We start from the raw sequence: 18545 nt of genomic DNA on the forward strand, positions 1-18545 counted from the left end.
ACTCTGGAGGAGCTGCAGAGAGCATTAGTTAGATGGTGAAGGATGCTTTTTACTAAACTGTCCTTCATGGAAGAGCGGAAAGAACAACGTCTGAAGCCTGTTTGCTGTTTGTAAGATATGGAAACAAAGCAGAACTTGATGGCCAACACTGTTAAAACAAAACAGCAGGTGTGGCTGCAGAACACCAAACAGACCCCTCCCTCACAGTAAAACTAAGTGGCAGCAGCATCAGCGTGTTTTAGGATAGTTTTCTTCATCAGGGACTAGAATATACACCTGATTCTGCTACAACTAACGATTGTTTAGCACAGGGGTTTTCAAAGTGGGTACCGCAGGATTTTTTCATAGATTGATGAGACATTTTTACAGTTTAAGAATTTTGTAAATTTATTGTGATGTAAGCTAATATATTCTAAGACGAGGGGCTTCATTTTATGTTTTCTTTACTACTTTGAAAAAATGACAGAAAAAGTAATTATTATCAAATAATGTCAAGTAATCATTGTCAGTTTAGTGGTACCATGACTGGGTGGGAAAATGTGTAGGGGTACCTTGAGCCAAAAAAGTTTGGGAACCACTGGTTTAGCAGATAGACTATCGATTATTTTTTCGATTAATAATTGAATATAGATATGTTTTTTTACTAAATCAATCCAGGTGACACTAAAACTTTTCCACCATTTGAGGAGTTCTGGATTGAACATATAGACAAACAATTTTTGTATTTTTTTTTTACAATTTTGATATAATTACTTCTCTAAGCGGGTCTCTGTCAGCTAAAGGCATTTTTTTTAAGAGTCTAAACTCCATTTAACGATTAATTAATTACTAAATTAGTTGACAATTTCTTCAATAATCGATTAATCACGATAGATCCAATTGTTTCAGCCATAATCTATATATATATAAGGCTGTTTGGTGACATGGTGTGTATCACACTCAACATGGACCAGAGGAAGCGATGGAAGGAGTTATCTCAGGAGATAAGAAAAAGGTAAAGGCTACAAGAGCGTCAACAGGAAGCGTGATGTTTAGGCGACTCCAGCTGCACATATTCAGAGATTTAAGATCCATGGGACTGTAGCCAACCTGCCTGGACGTGGCTGCAGAAGGAAAACTGATAAAAAATCTGATTGGATAGTATGAATGGTAACAAAAGAGCCCAGAAAAAGGAGTTTAAAGGTGAACTTTAAGCCTGAGGAACATCAGTGTCTCATCAGATCCCACCATCCGTTGTTGCTTGAGCCAAAGGGGACTTAATGGGAGACGACCAAGGAGAACACCATTGTTAGAAAAAAATAAATCATAAAAAAGCCAGACTGGAATTTACCAAACTACATGTTGAACAGTCAAAGCCTCTGGGAGAAGGACCTATGGATAGATGAGACAAAAATAGATGTTTTTGCTAAAGCGAAATCAACTCTATGTTAACAGTGTTCTATGTGTTCCCTACTGTGGAACACGGAGGGGGCTCTGTTATGCTCTGGGCTGCTTTCTTTCGTTGGGCACAGGGTGGAATGAATTCCTGCAGGGTCCAATCTAAAGACTATAAAGGGATTCTAGAGAGAAATGTGCTGCCCAGTGTCAGAAAGCTCAGGGTCAGTCCAAGGTCAACAGATCATGTGACAGTCTGCTGCACCTTAAATGCACCAGGGAGCGTCATCACAGATCCTTCCTCCCCATGGGCGGTTCTAGACAGGGGCCAACGGGGGCCAGTGCCCCTGTACTGAAGAAATAATACCTATAAGAAATTCTAATGATGCTGCGCTGGAACAGACATGGTTACTGATAGGTCCTTTGGATCTATTTCATTTTTTTTCTTTACAAATGATGTTTTACCAATTATTTAAAAACAATAGGGTGATAGCTTCAGTCATATTGAGATAGGATCCCAGTTTTTATCTGCTAAATGTTTCTTTTTTTTTTTCAAAACAAAAAAAAAAAAGAAAATGGTAATTTTAACTTAAATTAAGTGAAAAATATGTAAAATTCCTAAATTATGAATGTATATTGACCTCATAAGGATTTTTTATTGAACCTAATTGAATAGAAATTTCACTTCATGCAGCTCTCTTAATATATTTGAACCCCTTGCCCTTTTTTTTATTTCATGCTTTTCTGTTTCCTCATGAAAACACGCTGGCCCCCTCCTGCCCCCTGGTACATTTGGTCTAGAACCGCCACTGTTCCCAACAACCTCAATAAGTTGTTCCATTCGTGATGATTTTGCACAGTTTCTACCTTAGTCAGTTAAATAACCTGCTGCTGTCATTTTGCACATCTCTGATGTCGCTGCCATTTCCAAATATCCATTACTGTAAAAATGTCCATAGCTGCATATTGGTTATTTATTCTCCAGGTGCAAAGTTTGTTATTGTTAAAACACTTTACTGACAGTATTTTATTGTTCTTTTATCTCTTCTTGTTGGGACAATAAAGGGATTTTCTATTCTATTCTCTGAATGACCTAAACAGGATGGGGAAGAGGAAAACTTTGGGACTATTCTGTAGTGACCTTTTTGGAGTAAAACATGTTGAGATATGTAAGAATATAAGAATTAAGCTTCCTTCATGGCATGAAGAGGAGGACTGTTGTTCTGAGAGGATCCATCTGGTCAGGGAAAGATATATTGAAAAATATATTATAACTTAGATATAAACCTAACAGGGAACGGCCTTGATGAACTCAGGTTGTTTTCCTCCAAATGTTAAAATGCGAGAAAGTTCTTTATGCAGGGGGTGGGTTGGTTCCTCTGGGAGGAGAGTGTGTGTGATGGCTGCAACTACAGCCACCCAAATGCAGGAACATTTAATCACATCACACAATAGGTCAGCCAGTCTCATTACATTTATATTGGGGTTTCTTTAAATTTAGGATTTAATTTACAGAATAATTTTTGTAAGGAAAGGCATAACACTGTATTCTGGAATAAGTGCGCACATTTTAGTTTACACTGTTATGTTGTGCTTGATTTAATCTTTGTTTTTTGAGTCACCTCAGTGCCGGCTGCTCCAGACCTTCGGGAGAACAGAGGTGGAGAAGGGGTGGAGCCAGCCTATTGAAACTGCAAATTGGTTTACACCACTACTCATCAGCAAGAAAGGGGGGGGATGGGATTTTCCTCTGTTAGTTTCAGTTAGGTTTTTGTGTATTTCCCCCTTTGTATCTCCTATGTGGCCTGATCAGCCAGTATTTAAGTTTCCCCTTTGTCTCATGCAGTAGGTCAGTTTGTTTCAGTAGGTCTTTTTGTTAGCCTGAGTTGAATTCTGTTACTTTGACCTCTCTTATGGGCCCAACTTTGTAATTTGTTCTTTATTGATCCAAGTTCTTTGTTTTGGGTTCAATAAAAAGACTTTTTGAATCTAAACCTGTGCCTGAATTTCCTTTGACTGCTCAAACCATCACAGTGTGTTTTGGGATTTTGTAAGGTATAAATGTATGTACAGTACTGAGGTTGCCTCAGTCAAAGCTCTATCTCTTCATCTGAGGACGTTAAATAAATTTGAACCTATTTTCTGGCAAGAAGTGCCTCCGTCTCAGCTCCCTAACTTCACACCTTCTACGAGCTTCAACCTAAATCCTACGGAGCATCTTTGGAAGGAGCTGAAACAGGCCGACTGGAGAAGAGACTTCAAACTGTTCGCTGATGAGGAGCAGACGTTTCATTGCAGTGATTGAGCAAAAATATTAAGTTAAGGATATCCTCATTTTTGTCCAGGCTTTTTTTTAATAAGTTAATTTTTGTAAATCATTCAGTTGAAGCATGATTGAGAATCAATGTCTGACTAATTTGTTCAATTTCAAGTAATTTCCAGTCATTACTTTTGTCCAATTAAATTTATTTCTGTGACAATTGTGGTTTATTTTAGTCCACAGGTGTAAATAAACGACCCCTGAGCTCCAGAACATGAAGTCACAGTCGAGTTTAAAGCAAAAGCAGGATTAGATTTTTGTTTTGTTGGCTTGGATTAAAATATTTATACACATACCTCAGGCTCTTTGTCAGCTCAAACAATAAAGTTTAACTCGCATTAAGTAAATTCAATTTAGCAGCCAAATGCGTTGGCTTCACTTTTGCTGCTTGAAGCACTTTTGAATGAGGCTAATGACACAGCACACCAAATAACACACATCATTAACAAATTTAAATCAACTGTTTAATGTCGTCCATAAGGAATCCTGACATTCAAATCAAATCAGAACGGGAGAAACGCAGAAAACTCATTTTCCTCTAAGGGTCGTCGTACATTTGCATATACTAGTGTTTAGTAATAATCCCATTTAAAATAAAAATGATTTAAAGTAGAAAACAAAAAAATGATTTCTGATATACATTAGAAAAGAAACAGCAAAGAGATTTTGGTCATTTTTAATGCTTCAGACATCAACGCGAGGCTGCGGCGTGTTTCTGCGCTCAGCCTCTGGAGCCCTTAAGGAGAGTCGGAAAGCACACGTTGGATCCTCCTGAGAGGCTCCTGCCGTCTTTCCTGGTTGGTGAATTATTCATCTCAGACACAAACACCCCCCCCCACAAAGAAAAAAAAAAAAAAGTCACGCTACCACAGTTCATTATTGATTATCAATCACTCATTACAAGGTCATGAGACAGCCGTCAGCAGGCACTTGGAATCACTTAGGACCAACCGTGTTCACATGTTAACACAGAATTTCACTTGATAAAGTGCTTCCTCTCATCCTTTAATCTGTACCTGACAGGTTGCAAAAACAAAGGTTCCAGGACTCACGATTGTTAAGACGGTAAAAAAGATCCGAGGCTGTCATAATGTGCAAAAACGATGATGATGGAAGGCACTGAATACCAAAGAAAATAAAGAAAAATGCACGACGATGCATCTTACAATCGGCTGAGCTTAACACCTGAGGTGTGGCGTGAATACGTTGATGTTTGTAACTGAAGCGATAACTGGCCTGAAGAGTTAGGACACGATTAAAAAAAAAGAAAGAAAAAAAAGGTGCGTGGGAAAGAGGAAAACGAATAAAACAGATGATTTGACATCAGTGCAGACGGCACGCTTCGTAAAAATCGGCCGCCTTTATCGATTATCTCGCCTGGACGCAAACTGATTATATTCTTCATAAGGTAAAATATACAGATATATTCTAATAAGAAAGGCCACAAATTACAGTTTATCAAAGAAACTTCCTTGAATTAACATCTTTTCACTGCAAATAATCGATAAATTTAACCCCGTATGTGAGACTTAAAGCCACATTTGGAGTGGAGGACATTTATGTACAAAGAGGACGCATTCCTGTGCTTCTTTTTTTTTTTAAATGGATCTGGATTCATTTCGGGTTTGGTCTGCTAGATGCAACTGGTCACATTTACGCAGCTTCATAACTTATTGCATCTATTTACACGCCATCGGAAGACAGAGACCAGAGAAAAGGAAAAAACAGAAGAGGTAACAACATTCTTTGACAGGTTGGAAGGTTAAAACGGTTGATCATGTTATCCAAATGAGTCGTTAGATAAAAGATATTGAGGTTGTTTTTATGTATCTTTTAATAAATGATGGAGCTACTAAGGTATGCTTTTATTTTTTTCGCTACTCTGATTTTGGGTGATTGAGGTTATGAAGCGAATCTCTCCTTAATGAATATTAAATAAAGGCAACAAACCATCTGAGCTTCTTCCCAACATGCCGGATCGCACATCATTGGTTCAATCAGACATTCACTAAGATCCAAATCGCTAGAGAAGTGTTAAAAAATAATAATAATAATAATAAGGGTGATGGCAGGGTGTTGATAGTATAACTGACATTTTTCAAGTACTCTTTGTTTGGAGCTCATGATGATTCTTCACCCGTGGACGGCCGCCGTTCCTGACGATCCATCACTTTCCAAAGTTCCCAAAGTCAGCAAAGGCGTCTTGTTTGGGCTGCTGGACCATCGCGGGGTTCATCCCCATCCCCCCGGGCATCCCCATGTTCATGCCTCCCTGGGGCATCCCCATGTTCATGCCCATCCCCATCATGCCCTGGTTAGGAACCATTCCCATCCCCATCCCCATCCCCATCCCAGGCTGCATCATGGGATTAACAGGAGCTCTGACTGCCGTAGGTCCAAGATTCATGCTGGAAAATCCCTGGCTCAGCATGTTGGGAGCCATTTGGTTGCCTGGGAAACAAACAGATAAAGTAAAAATAGATTCTAATAAAAAATAAAAACACTTTTGATCGAAGGGAAACTTTAGAGGAAAGTATTAAATCTCACCGTGCTGCAGGGTGTTCAGACTGGGCTGGCTGGGCTTAGGAGGCTGCATGCCGGGGCCCAGGAAGTCCAGGCTGATGTTAACTGAATGATCCGACCAAGTGGAAGGAAGGGATGCTTTGGCTGCGGCGCCTTGTGGGACCATTCCCTGCTGGACAGGCTGTGGCTGCAGAGGACCGCCCATGTTGTGGACAGGCTGAGAAAAAGACGCAGATTTTTAAGCACAAAGTTCCCATCTTCACCATGAACGACTAAAGAGCTTAAAGGAGCCAAAACCGACTGAATCCATGAGGAAAACCTGAAGGGTTTTATAATTATGGGGAGCAGCGGCCTAGTGGTTGAAATCCTAAGGTTCTGAGTTTGAGCACAGACTGCCACTCTGGCTCTCTGAGCAAAGACCCTTAAGGCCAATTTATGCTTCTGACGCATAACCTCTGCAACTGTCAAATCTGTTTCTGTGCGCGACCAGGCAGAGGTTGCAGAGGTTCTGCAACCTTAAAAAAAATCCTGACTGCCCGTCAGACGATCACAAACCTGCGCAGACCTCAAGCTGAAGTGCGCAAACAAAAAGCAGCTGTGATTGGTCCTTGGTGCGCCTTTCCGGCTGTCTGTGTGGTCGTCCTTCTCGATTCGGTGCCTGGGCGCGCCATTTTTAAAAAACCGAGGAACAACTACAATGGACGACTACGACGAAAGGTTAATCCAGGGTTCCTGCAGGTCCTTAAAAAGTCTTCAAAATAAAACTAAGGCCTTAATTGGTATTAAAATGTCTTAAATCAGTCTTTCGTAGGTCTTAATTTTTAAAACATCATAAATAGGATTATTTTTATTACGAAAATAACGGCTCGCCATTATTGGTTCCGTCCCGATGGCGGAACCAATAAAAGCGTTGCTGCGGCCGGGACATTTGGGAGATGCGCCATTAACTTTTTATCTGGAAAATATGAGCAAATGTAAATGTAACGAAAATTGTCTCCAGCCAAGAGTTTTCTCCATGGCTAAAACCAGGGAACATACATGAGGCTCAGTGGATTTAGTGCAAGAAGTCATTCAAGCCCAGAACGATGGGAATTAAGGCAGTGGAGTCGCACATGCAAAGCGCGAAACACAAAGCGTCAAAATGTAGTTACAGAGAAACAGACGGTATTTCTCAGTTTAGTTCCACCCTTGTCTCTGCAACGCCTCCACTTATCACCAAATCAAACATACTAAGAAAACCATACAAAGAAAAATAGCTGCAAAAAAGACTTAGCACCAGTTATGTTGGGGCTTTAAAACTGATTTTTTGTGAATTCAGTTAAATAATTGTCCAAATATATCTGTCATCTGTGTGTTTTTAACTTTCTTCCTGTATGGGAAGCTTTTCAAAATCTGAAACATTAGTGCAGTGGTTTATGTTAAAATAAACCTTTGGGTTAAGTTGTCGCAAGCAGGATTTTCTTGCGTTTCTTGTGAATTTGGTCTTAAATTTTTATTTCAAGCGGCATTAAATAGTCTTAAAAAGTCTTGAATTTAACTTGCCTTCTGCTGTAGGAACCCTGTAATCGGTATTTTTGCCAACTCCATTATCAGAACCTGTTCCTCTTCGATGTTTAGCAACTCTAGATCCATCTCCGTGAACGTGATACCTTGCAGAGGAGCCATTGTTGTTATGGAAGATAAACACCCCCACCGGGGCCCACGAAGTTCTCGCGAGTTCTCAAATAGGCGCCCCCTTGCGCTTTGGTGGGAAACTGTTGTGCGTCCCTAGAAATTCCAGACCGACGGTGCAGAATCATACCAGCAAAACTAGTTTGCGACCAGACGCAAGCGACATTTGATGTGTGCGGTTGCAGAAGTATAATCTGCCCTTTAACCCCACACTGCTACCCAGGCGCTGCACAATGGCAGCCCACTGCTCCCCAAAGGGGATGGATTAAATGCAGAGGTAAATTTCTCCAATTTGAGATCAATAAAGTCCAGTTATTGTTATTATTATATTATTAAAGACCTTAGCGGCCCAGCGGTCGACTTGCGTCTCTAAAGGCAGAGAGGAGACAGCAGGCTGGGGTGCGTTTCAGCGCAAAGAACCAAAGTTTGAAGTAGGTCACCCTCTTAACTTGAAAACACAGACGACATGTAAAGCTTTTGTTGAATTTGTAATGTTTTAGAGTCTGAGGAGTGGGTGGTCTCTGGGGGAGACCAACATCTGGTGATGCTAACGCTCCATCACCGAGGCATCTCTCTCCACCATTAAGGCCAGCTTAAAGACGTCTACAGCAGGAAGAAGAACAGTGTAGGATTTATACGCCATTATTGGTTTCTTTTTAGCTGTTAAAATTTCTTCCACCACACAATCAGCATAAAACCAACTTGCTGAAAAAGTGACGCGTAGTGATTTCATTTTCACTAAACCCTGCAGAGACAGGAAGCCTGTGGATTCTGCAGTTTTACTGCAAAGTCTAAACAAGCTGTGCAAAATAAAACGCACTCATGGGAAGGAAGAGATGAGAGGTTAAAACTGAAATTAGTGGGAATGTTTTAGCATTTTTAAACATTGATGCCAGTGACTGGGCCATATGACAGCAGAGGGGTCTAAACATTAAAAGCTTACTTTAGTAGCCATTCAACATTTCCCAACTTTCCTTGATGGCTGCTTGACTGATCCACTACAATTCCTTTTTAAATATCAATATTTATGCTAAAATATTCTGTCATGATTTGTGGACATTAAAGTCGTAGTGAAACGGCTGTTCCAATGGTTGCATTTCTGAATTCTACCGAGTGGTGCCTGACTTTACACGAGTGAATAAAATCAACGTGATTGGTCGATTATTAAGTGGGCGGGATTGTTGTGGCGAAAGGTTCACAAGCAAGTTTAGTTGTGGCCGGTTTGTCGGAAGCATCTTGCTAACCAGTTAGCAACTTAGTGCTAGTAGGTTCCCAATGGGAAATTCCCTTGGGACCAAATAACTGACAGGTCCTTTGGATCTATTTCTTTTTTTGTTCTTTACAAATTCTGCTTTACTAATTATTAAAAGGTGATAGCTTCAGCGGTATTGAGATAAGATCCCAGCTTTCATCTGCTAAATTTTATTTATTTTTTTTTCAAAACAAAAATACTCAAATTTTTACAGCTGAATTTATCGGGGGTTTTTTTGTTTTCTGGTCACTTCAGTCCATCCTGGACGTTTTTCCTCTTCAAAACTTTTTTTAAAATAGAAAGATAAATAACAGTTACAGTAAAGGAGAAAAAAGTGGTTAAATAAAGATGTAAATGGAAATCTGTGTTTAATTTTGGTCATTCAGCAATAACAGAACGGTCAGGAATGCACTAAACATATAATTTTAAACTTTTTTGATTGTCATTGATCAGTAGGAATTTATTTATTTAATAATTATGTTTCTTTTTCTATTCAACACCATTTTTTTTTTTTTTTTTACATGCTGATGCTGGAGCATCAACTCTATAAATCATTAAAAAGGAACTACTGACTAAATGTTGCATAGCTAAGAAAGAACTGCTTAAACAGTCAAAGTAGGGAAGTTTAGCTCCTGCTGGAGCCATTAGCGGCCATCTTGAATAGGACATAGAGATGGGCGTGGTCCTTCTCCTCTGACTTCAGAGTTTTTCTCCTCGGTCAGAAACTCCAACCTTCAAATGCAAATGAAAATGCCCCTAAAAGCAGCACAGCTTTTCTTCATTCCTTTCTTCCCAAACATTCCTATCTAATGACAGAGGAATGTTTTGTTTCTCTAAACCTCTTTATGACCTCGTTGTGCATAAACACCTCTTTCTTCTTGCATAATCATGTTTTCCTGCATCTCTAATGATTTTACCTCAGTTTCTGTTCAGATGTTTCTAATAATTTTACACCTAAATAAGCTCCAGTCGTTCCTGGATTGAGGTTCTAATAACATCCGACTGTTTCGGTAACAAACGATCGTCTCTCATCCATGTAGGCAATTGGTTAATTTTTTCGTTTTTGCCTTTTATAGTTCATATAAGATGTGCAATAAAAGTTTTTTTTTATTCCAAACCCTTATTTGCTTGTTTACAAATATTTATCCACTGAAAAAATTTATAGGTTGACTGATTAATTGGAAAAATGATCAATAAATTAATTCCTAAAAGAATCGACAGCTGCAGATTTAATGGAAAATTAAAGTACTGAAGTACTATAATAATCTGTTGAACTATTTTAAAGTTAGCAACACTTCCTGTTTCACTTATTTATTAACAACCAATAAAAGAATATTTGGTTATTTTGTGTTGTTAACGTGATTGAATCAAAGCCCTACAGAAGCTTTGCAGGGACAGAATTATATAAAAGGAAATGAGTGAAGTCCGGCGTACCTGAGGCACAGACTGAGGCATGATGTTGGCGCTCAGCGTCTGCGTGCTGCTCATGCTGAAGTTGAGGCTCTGGGAGGAGGTGAGGGTCTGAGTCGGCCCCATCAGGTCGAACAGGTCTGCCGAGGCGGGAGCTGGGGCTGGCGCTGCCACCGGTACCGGCGCCGGGGCGGCAGGGGAAGCCGCCGCCATGGCTCCAAAAAGGTCACTTCCACTGGTGACGGGACTCTGAGCAGATCCTGGAATCTGACCTCCAGGAAAAGCGTTCCATTCTCCAAAGTCTCCATTAGGGCTGGAGGCTGTCGGGAGAAAAAACAGGAGTTGTTCTGATTTTCCCGCCAGATTCTGAAGCCATTTTTACAAGGAATAAAAGTCAAAGTTGCGAGCCACGTTTTCACTTTATCCAGAACATTCTCACTGACCACTGGTGCTGCGCTTTAAATTTTCATTAAACTGACCTAGCTTGTTGCCTCTAAGAGTCATCTCACCCCCCCCACGACTTCTTCTCCCATCCCCCGTCTCCTTGTCATCCATAACAGGAGTTGATGTGTGTCTGTTCTTATTATGCAGAGCAGGTAGCAGGCTCCATATGGCCCGGGCTGCCTCCCAACATATCTCTGAATATTCTAGCAGCACGGCTGCAGCAGGACAGCATTTCTGCAGCCAGGACTGAAAGCTATTAAAACGTACCAGAAACGGATACTTGTCCAGTTGAGGCAGCAGGTGAGTTGAAGTCCGCAAATCCACCGAAAAGATCTGTAATGAAAAATAGACAAAAAAAAAACAATAATAATGGGGTTAACTTTGGGTGCCAGTATTGAGTCGTTAGCATTCCTTTAGCGTTAACGTGTCAGACGGACGGACGGGTCGGGGGGTGGGGGGTTAGGAACGGGTGGAGGAGCTCAAACATCTGTTTAGTCATCCACAGGGGACTCCTCCAGAAACATCTGGTGCACTTAGCTCCTATAGATCACCTCCCTCCCTCCCAGCTGAAGCCTGGCAGCAGCAGCTGGGTCAGTCCAGCTTCACTAGCGGTTCCTAGCAGCAGTTCAGCCCGACTGGTTTTTCTGCTTGTAATCTATGAGCTATTTTGTTGATACAACAGAGAGAAAAGCGACCGATGTGCTTCTACCTGTGGCAGCAGGCTGGCTGGGTGTGGTGTCCACCATCAGGAGGTCAGCCAGGCCTGTACTGGCAGGCTGCGGCGCTGCAGCAGGCTGAGTCTGCAGAAACAACACAAACATTTAGGAATATAATAAAAAAACAAACAGCCATTTCCTTTATGTTCTTAGCTCATACGTATAGTTTCTACCTGCTTTGCTGTGGTGCTGGGGCTCTTGTCTCCTGTGTAGTGGGCTGCAGCCCCCAGATCCACTTTCTTGGAGGGCACTCCTCTCTTCCGCGTCGCTGTCGTCTCCGTCGCCTGGACAATTTGAACGCTCTTGGTTGTAACAGTCTCCTCTTCGTCTTTAAACTCCTTCTTTGACTGACCGTTGTACGAAGAGCGATCCCGGTCTTCCTCGTGGTCACTGCAGACGACGTGCAGGAACAGCAGATTAATCACGGTAGACTAATCACAGCGCAGACACTGATGGGTTAATAGGCAGTAGTTCCAAAATCTTTTAAACTGTTTTACTGCAGTTAAAAACATAATGCAATAAACTTCAATCTTGTTCAAAATGACCAAACTAGCACCTTTCAAGAGCATTTATTCTAAGTCTATTTTACAGAATTCAACGTGGCTATAAATACACCACCTTTGGAAACCTTTAGGTTACGTGAGAAAGAGATGATGTCATCCATTTAATCTAAAATCTGGGCGTTTAGACCCACTTTTGCTGATCTGATGAATGGAAATGCCTCAGAGGCAGAGCTGTTTCGATCTCATCCTGTTGGCTTTTAGTTTGAAAATCCTTTTCCAGGAGGAGTCTGTTACAACTGGAGGTGATTTAGAGTTTTCCTGAAAGGAAATCCTCTTTACTTACATTATATCTTCTGTTTTATTCAACTAAGTAGTGTTTTATAAAAATCAGCATCTCTATAACCTGGAATATTGTTTAAAGTAATAGATTGGTACACAAAATGGTACATCAGTGATGTTTTATGATTATGACAAACAGGAAATAAAAAAACTAACTAATAGAATTAATAGAAAACAAAAAACATTTTTTCCTCAACATAAAGGTATTTTGAAAACAGTAACTTTAAGCTCTTGCCTTTAAACCATGGAGAAAATGAAACCCTCCACAAAAAGAGCTATTGCTAAGAACTTTTAGCAAAGCATTTTACAGAGTTTCTGCTATATGTAGTTTATTGTAAACTATCAAAGTGCATGCAGCAAATTCACACAAATAATCAGACTTAAAATAAATCCAAAGTATCAGAAAATATTCAAACTTATTTTATTTTGAAAAGCCATCACCGCCTGCAGCTCCTGACCTGCTGCAGCTGACTAGCATATGAAGCTAACTGGTGGCTACTCTACTACACTCAAAGCGAAGGACGTGTTGCTAACATAATGACTTTGGGGATTTTTCTCACCCTTCTATCAGCTGGTTTTACTAAAAGTGATTTGAGACTATTAACTGACATTTCTCTGCGTGTTTGGCAAGTTTATTGGCTTCACTTAAAGCAGCAATCGCTCTCAGGACAGCAGCTAAAGCTGTCCTGCTTCCCTAAGCGCTGTCTGACAGGCTGCTGCCTCGCCCAGTCAGAGCAGAGAGGAGACCTGCTCCGTTTTCCCACAACCACGCCCTGGATTACAAAGCAGGATATCAATATAATGTAAATACAGTTTTTAATCAAGTCTTTTTTTTCTCTGAAACCGTTTCACAGGGTTTATACAGGAATGAGTACCTGTAATTTTATGCTTTTCAATCCTCTTAGAAATAATTTTAATGCCATCAACAATTACCCACAACTCTCTCTCTCTCTCTTCATCTATATATATTTAAATAAAAGACACGGCAAAATCCTTTGTCATCTTTACTGTCGACAGGCTCCAACCATGTCCCGAATTCCTCGTTTTCAAGTAACTTTTGTTTAAATTCACATTTTCCCCAATCTGTAGTTTTTTTCTCCTCCTCGAGCTTCTTTTCCGAACAAACGGCTTTACGATCAACGGGAAGCAGTTCGGCTCAAACACGCAGAACCAGTATCTGACGAAATTGTTTTTAGAAACTTTTTTTTTTAAATATAATTTTAAAAGCCACAGCAATCACATTTAATGAATTTTAATGCTAATTACGGCCTTATTTAAAAAAAATAATAATAATTGAATGACTTTTAATGACCAGCGGTTTCAGTAAAAATATAACCCTGATAACCGCACGGCTAGAAACAGTTATTAACCCCCAACAAACGTTGCGTCCGATTACCGTCTGCTTGCTAAAATTTAATGTATGCAGTGAGAATTCAGGCAATGGCTCAAACATTAGTGCATTATTTTATAGAGGGTGGTTAAGTTATGCTGCATTTTAATAATTATAGTTCTTTCATCCCTCCAAACACTTCAAAAATATAAATAAATAAGTAGCACCTAATCTAGGGACTTTTTTCTATGTCATTTGAGAATGGCTACAAATGGAAACCCTGATTATTCTGAGTTTACCATCTTCAGCCAGCAGATAGTGCAGCTGTTAGCCCCTCCCTCCACTGATAGGCTCACTGTGCAGCAAACCGCCTGCAGTCGGAGGAGAGACGAGACCAACTTGTTTGCTTCCCCCCCTGAACAAAACTTCCAGATTCCACCCTGGATAACAAAGGGGGATGTAAATATAATCTTAACATAATGTTTTTATTCCTCAGTTTAAATAGATCCCTCCCCTCACACGCAGCCTTCGTCTAGTTTAGGTTCAGGTCAAATATTAACGAATGCTTTAAATTATCGTTTCTTTTTTTGCACGTTGCTCCAAATGAAACAAAACTAATATGGGTGAGTAGAACATGATGTAATAACGTAAAATCCAATGGGCCCAATGTAAAAAAAAAAAAAAAAACGGTGTTCCCCTTTATGCTTCTGAAGCAAATCCTCTAAAACTGTCAAATCTGTCGTCCTGCACCTCAAAAAAAAAAAATCCTGCCTACATCGGACGGTCTTAAACCCACGCAGACCTCAAGCGGAAGTGCACAAACAAAAAGCAGCTGAGCTGTGATTGGTCATTGGTATGCCTTTCCGACTATCTGTGTGGTCATCCTTCTCGATTCAGTGCCGGGGCGCGCAATTTTTTAAAACCGAGGAACAACTACAATGGACGACAACAACAAAAGGTTAAGCGATCTTTTTGCCTACTCCATTAACAGAACTTGTTCCTCTCGGATGTCTAGCAACTCTAGATCCATCTCTGTGATATCTTGCAGAGGCGCCATTGTTGTTTTGGAAGATAAACACTCCCGCCGGCGGCGCCGAAGTTCTTGTGACCATCCGCCAAAATTCTCGCGAGTTCTCGAATAGGCGCCCCCTTGCGCTTTGGCGGAAAACTGCTGTGCTTCTCTAAAAATTCCAGACAGACGTTTCAGAAGTATACCAGCAAAACTGGTTAGCGACCAGACCCAAGCAACATTTGATGTGTTCGGTTGCAGAAGTCTAATCTGCCCTTTACTGGTGGCGAGTCTGACATAGTGGAAATATTGCTAATATTCTTTTGGAAAGTAAGCAAGGTTTAAACAGAGAATGCAGGAGGAGAAATGGCCTGTACACGCTCACGCGTCCTTCATTGTTTTATTCATATATAAGAATAAATATGTGTTACGTGCTTTAAACTGATTTTGTGTTTAATTCCAGATGTTTAAACAATAAAAAGTCAGTGCTCATTATTTTATTTTTTTTTTACCTTTTTTTTGAATAGAAATAAAAAATGAGGCGTATGTAAAGTTGTTAAATAATTAGCTTCAGATTAAAATAAAACTTGTGAACATATAAAGGTTTATTTTTGCCTTTGCCACTCAGCTTTTGGTACCTGAATCGATCTGGCGAGTCGTCTCTGTCCTTGCTCCTAAAGCTGCTTATCGTGTCGTTGATGGTGCTTCCGATTTTGTCACTTATCTCGCCCAACTTTTCACTGAAAGGGAAAGGTCCTTTATTCTTCTCCCAGTCATCGTCCCACTTCCCACGGCTGTCGCTGGAGTCGTACCTGTCCCCAGCTGAGGAGAAAAAAAACATTAAAAAAATGTTTTCTTTTTAGGTCTGTAAATTACATACATTTTTAAAGGCGTACAGCTTCATTTAAACATAAGAGGTCTAACTAAACAAATTTCTGTTACTTACAGTAACCTCTGTATCCCATGCTGTCCGAGGATACGCCGATGTATTTGTCTTTGTTCTTTTTTGCCTTTTTCCGTTCTTCCCTCAATCTGTCGTCATCCTGAACAAATTCCACAAGCTCCTTCACCTTCTGGCGAACATTTACTCCTTGATCCTTCCCGTTCTCATCTAGTGAGCCAAATTGAAGAAAAGAAATACATACTTTGACTCAGGGGGGTCCTAAAAGCTGATTTTACATAACTCCTTATTAACAATAAAAGTAGCTTTTTAAGTGAGGCAATGAACTGTTCTAAATCCCACAGTACTAATAATAACAAAAGGGTATGAAGGACAGATCCTGCCACAATTAAAAATACATACTGAAATAAATTCCAAAAAAGTTAAAAAAAACAATCCACTGGATTTTGTTTCCAAGTTTGAAGACGTTTCTCTTCCCATCCAGGAAGCTTTTTCAATTCAAAACGTCAGAAAAAGCGTTAAATTGGAGGCTTTATAGAGTTGACCAACAAAGCCTTCTTTTGGCTTAGAAACAGACGTTTTGAATTGAAAAAGTAAATTTATGAATAAAAAATGTAAAATGGGTTTCAGAAAAAAAGAAAAAAAAAAGAAAATGAAAGTTAGAACTCGAACTAGACAGTCATATGTTTACATTACGTTTTTTTTTATCTATTTTTTTTTTTTTTTTTTTAATCACTGCTGCTTAAAAACTGCACTAAAAAATGAAATAGTCTAGAGAGCTTATCTAAACAAAATGTCTTTTTGTTTACACTTGTATACAAAATGACAAAATAAAATCTGTCTAAACACTAAAAGTCTAACCTTTATCCAATAAATGTCTTAATTTTATTATGGCAGGATCAGTCCTCCATATATTTGATCAATTATTGAATTAACTGTGGGCCATTTAAATTTAATGACAAAAAAATTTATATTATCAGCAACTTTTTCACCCTTATCATATATTATTTTTTAGTTCTTTATTTTTTCTCTATATATTTTTATGACAGTGATCAGTACAATTGATCACTTATTGAATAAATGCCTTTTTTAATCACTGTGTGGCATTTAATGGCACACAAATTTATATTATCAGCAACTTTTTCACCCATATTTTATATTATTTTTTAGTTCTTTATTTTTTCTGTATATATTTGTATGGCAGTGATCAGTGCGATTGATCACTTATTTAATAAATGCCTTTTTTTAATCATTCTGTGGCATTTAATGAGACACAAATTTGTATTACTACTTTTGTTTTCACCCAAGTTTTATATTATTGAGTCTTTTTTATTTATATCTGTATGCATTTTGATTGGGGCAACCTTGAGCCTCCATAAAAGGATGCCTTACCCACAAAGTGATAACTTTCCAGTGACCTCAGGTCATACAGATGTTCTCTGGCACTGGTTACGACCCGTTCTGACCCATTCCTGATTAGATGTGCCAATAAAAGCAGGGACTGGGAAAGAAAAAAACAATGACTGTTAGAACAAAATGTCAGAAAACAAACTTATGAAAACATCCATCTTTAATCCCTTTCAATCTAACCATCGGAAGAAGTCAGGAAATCATAACTTGGTAAAATCTAGTAGCTTTGTGCGAGGCTGCAGGCGTCACGTCACAAACCTTGTAGACTCGCCTCCAGTTCTTTTTGTTGTCCCTCAGCATGCGGGCCCAAAGCATATTCATGACCTCTGGGAACTGCTCATACATGAAGGTGGCTCTGTTTACACAATCATACAACAGAGGATAAGAGTCAAAACTCCTCATATGAACAAATGTTTACTTTGCAACAGACAACAAAAGCGTTTCAGGTAACGCAGAAACATTTACATTTAAATAAAAGGAAATGCAGAAACTAATGTCGTTTTGAAAAGCATAACTCTAAATATGTGTAATTATGACTTAAGATTATAGAACAGACAAATAAAAACAAGTAAAAGTAAAATGTCAAGTCTTCCAAAATGTTCCCAGTTTGTTTATATTTTAAATAATTAATAGTAAATTAGAACAAATTAGGTAATAAAATCACCAAAAACAAATCTAAAAAAAAAGGTTACAGATAGACAAGTTGAAATATTGCAAAAAAAACAATAATAATAAGAAACTATAAATTAATGATTCACTCTACATCCTTCAGTTCTCAGGAGGTTCAACTATTCTACAATTACAGGATCTGGGCTTTTCTGGTTAAAAACATGCAGTCATTTATTGAAATGATCAACAATATCATAAAAAACAAAGAGGTTATAGAAATGTCTCATCAAGTTCAAGGAGCAGTTGACTGTGCAACTACTACATGTACCCTATAAATGACAAAAATCTGTTTTAAGATGAACTGATAAGAGAGAATTAATCATAAAATGCAATTTTTAAAAGACACTTTAATGGATCAATTTCATTTATCATTTGGAAACTAGAAAAGCACTCAGAGCGCCCAGACCTTCGCCAAGCAACCAACTTTGCCCCTTATTATGACTTACAGTTAAAGCTAAAACTCACATGAACTGGATAAATACCAGATTTTCAATGAATTGTTCCTTGGCATGAGGCAGAATTCTGTTAAATTTTTATTTAAAATCCATTAATAAGTTCCTAAGTAAGGCACAGAGTGTGTCTGCAGCCTCTGGTGTTTGTTCTGTTTGCCCCTTCTTTATTTGTACTGCACTGTATCTGCCCTCTTCTTTGATCAGCAGAGACTCCAAGTGAGG

At 39.2% G+C, this 18545-nt stretch overlaps 1 protein-coding gene across 1 annotated transcript in view; it reads right to left on the reverse strand.

The window, feature by feature from the left end:
* Positions 1 to 4136: 4136 nt before the first annotated feature.
* Positions 4137 to 18545, reverse strand: part of LOC107086539 (clathrin interactor 1-like) — a 23431-nt gene continuing 9022 nt past the window's right edge. The window contains exons 3-12 of the mRNA XM_015377540.1: positions 17461 to 17557; positions 17185 to 17293; positions 15838 to 16002; positions 15530 to 15713; positions 11884 to 12100; positions 11704 to 11794; positions 11262 to 11327; positions 10575 to 10870; positions 6242 to 6434; positions 4137 to 6145 (exon numbers count right to left, since the gene is read on the reverse strand). Coding sequence (XP_015233026.1) covers positions 5862 to 6145; positions 6242 to 6434; positions 10575 to 10870; positions 11262 to 11327; positions 11704 to 11794; positions 11884 to 12100; positions 15530 to 15713; positions 15838 to 16002; positions 17185 to 17293; positions 17461 to 17557 — 1702 coding nt within the window. The 3' untranslated portion in view covers positions 4137 to 5861. The remainder of the gene's footprint in view (positions 6146 to 6241; positions 6435 to 10574; positions 10871 to 11261; positions 11328 to 11703; positions 11795 to 11883; positions 12101 to 15529; positions 15714 to 15837; positions 16003 to 17184; positions 17294 to 17460; positions 17558 to 18545) is intronic.

The sequence above is a fragment of the Cyprinodon variegatus genome, unplaced genomic scaffold (genome assembly GCF_000732505.1).
Source record: "Cyprinodon variegatus isolate N-32 unplaced genomic scaffold, C_variegatus-1.0 Scaffold8, whole genome shotgun sequence".
Classification (NCBI taxonomy): Eukaryota; Metazoa; Chordata; class Actinopteri; order Cyprinodontiformes; family Cyprinodontidae; genus Cyprinodon; species Cyprinodon variegatus.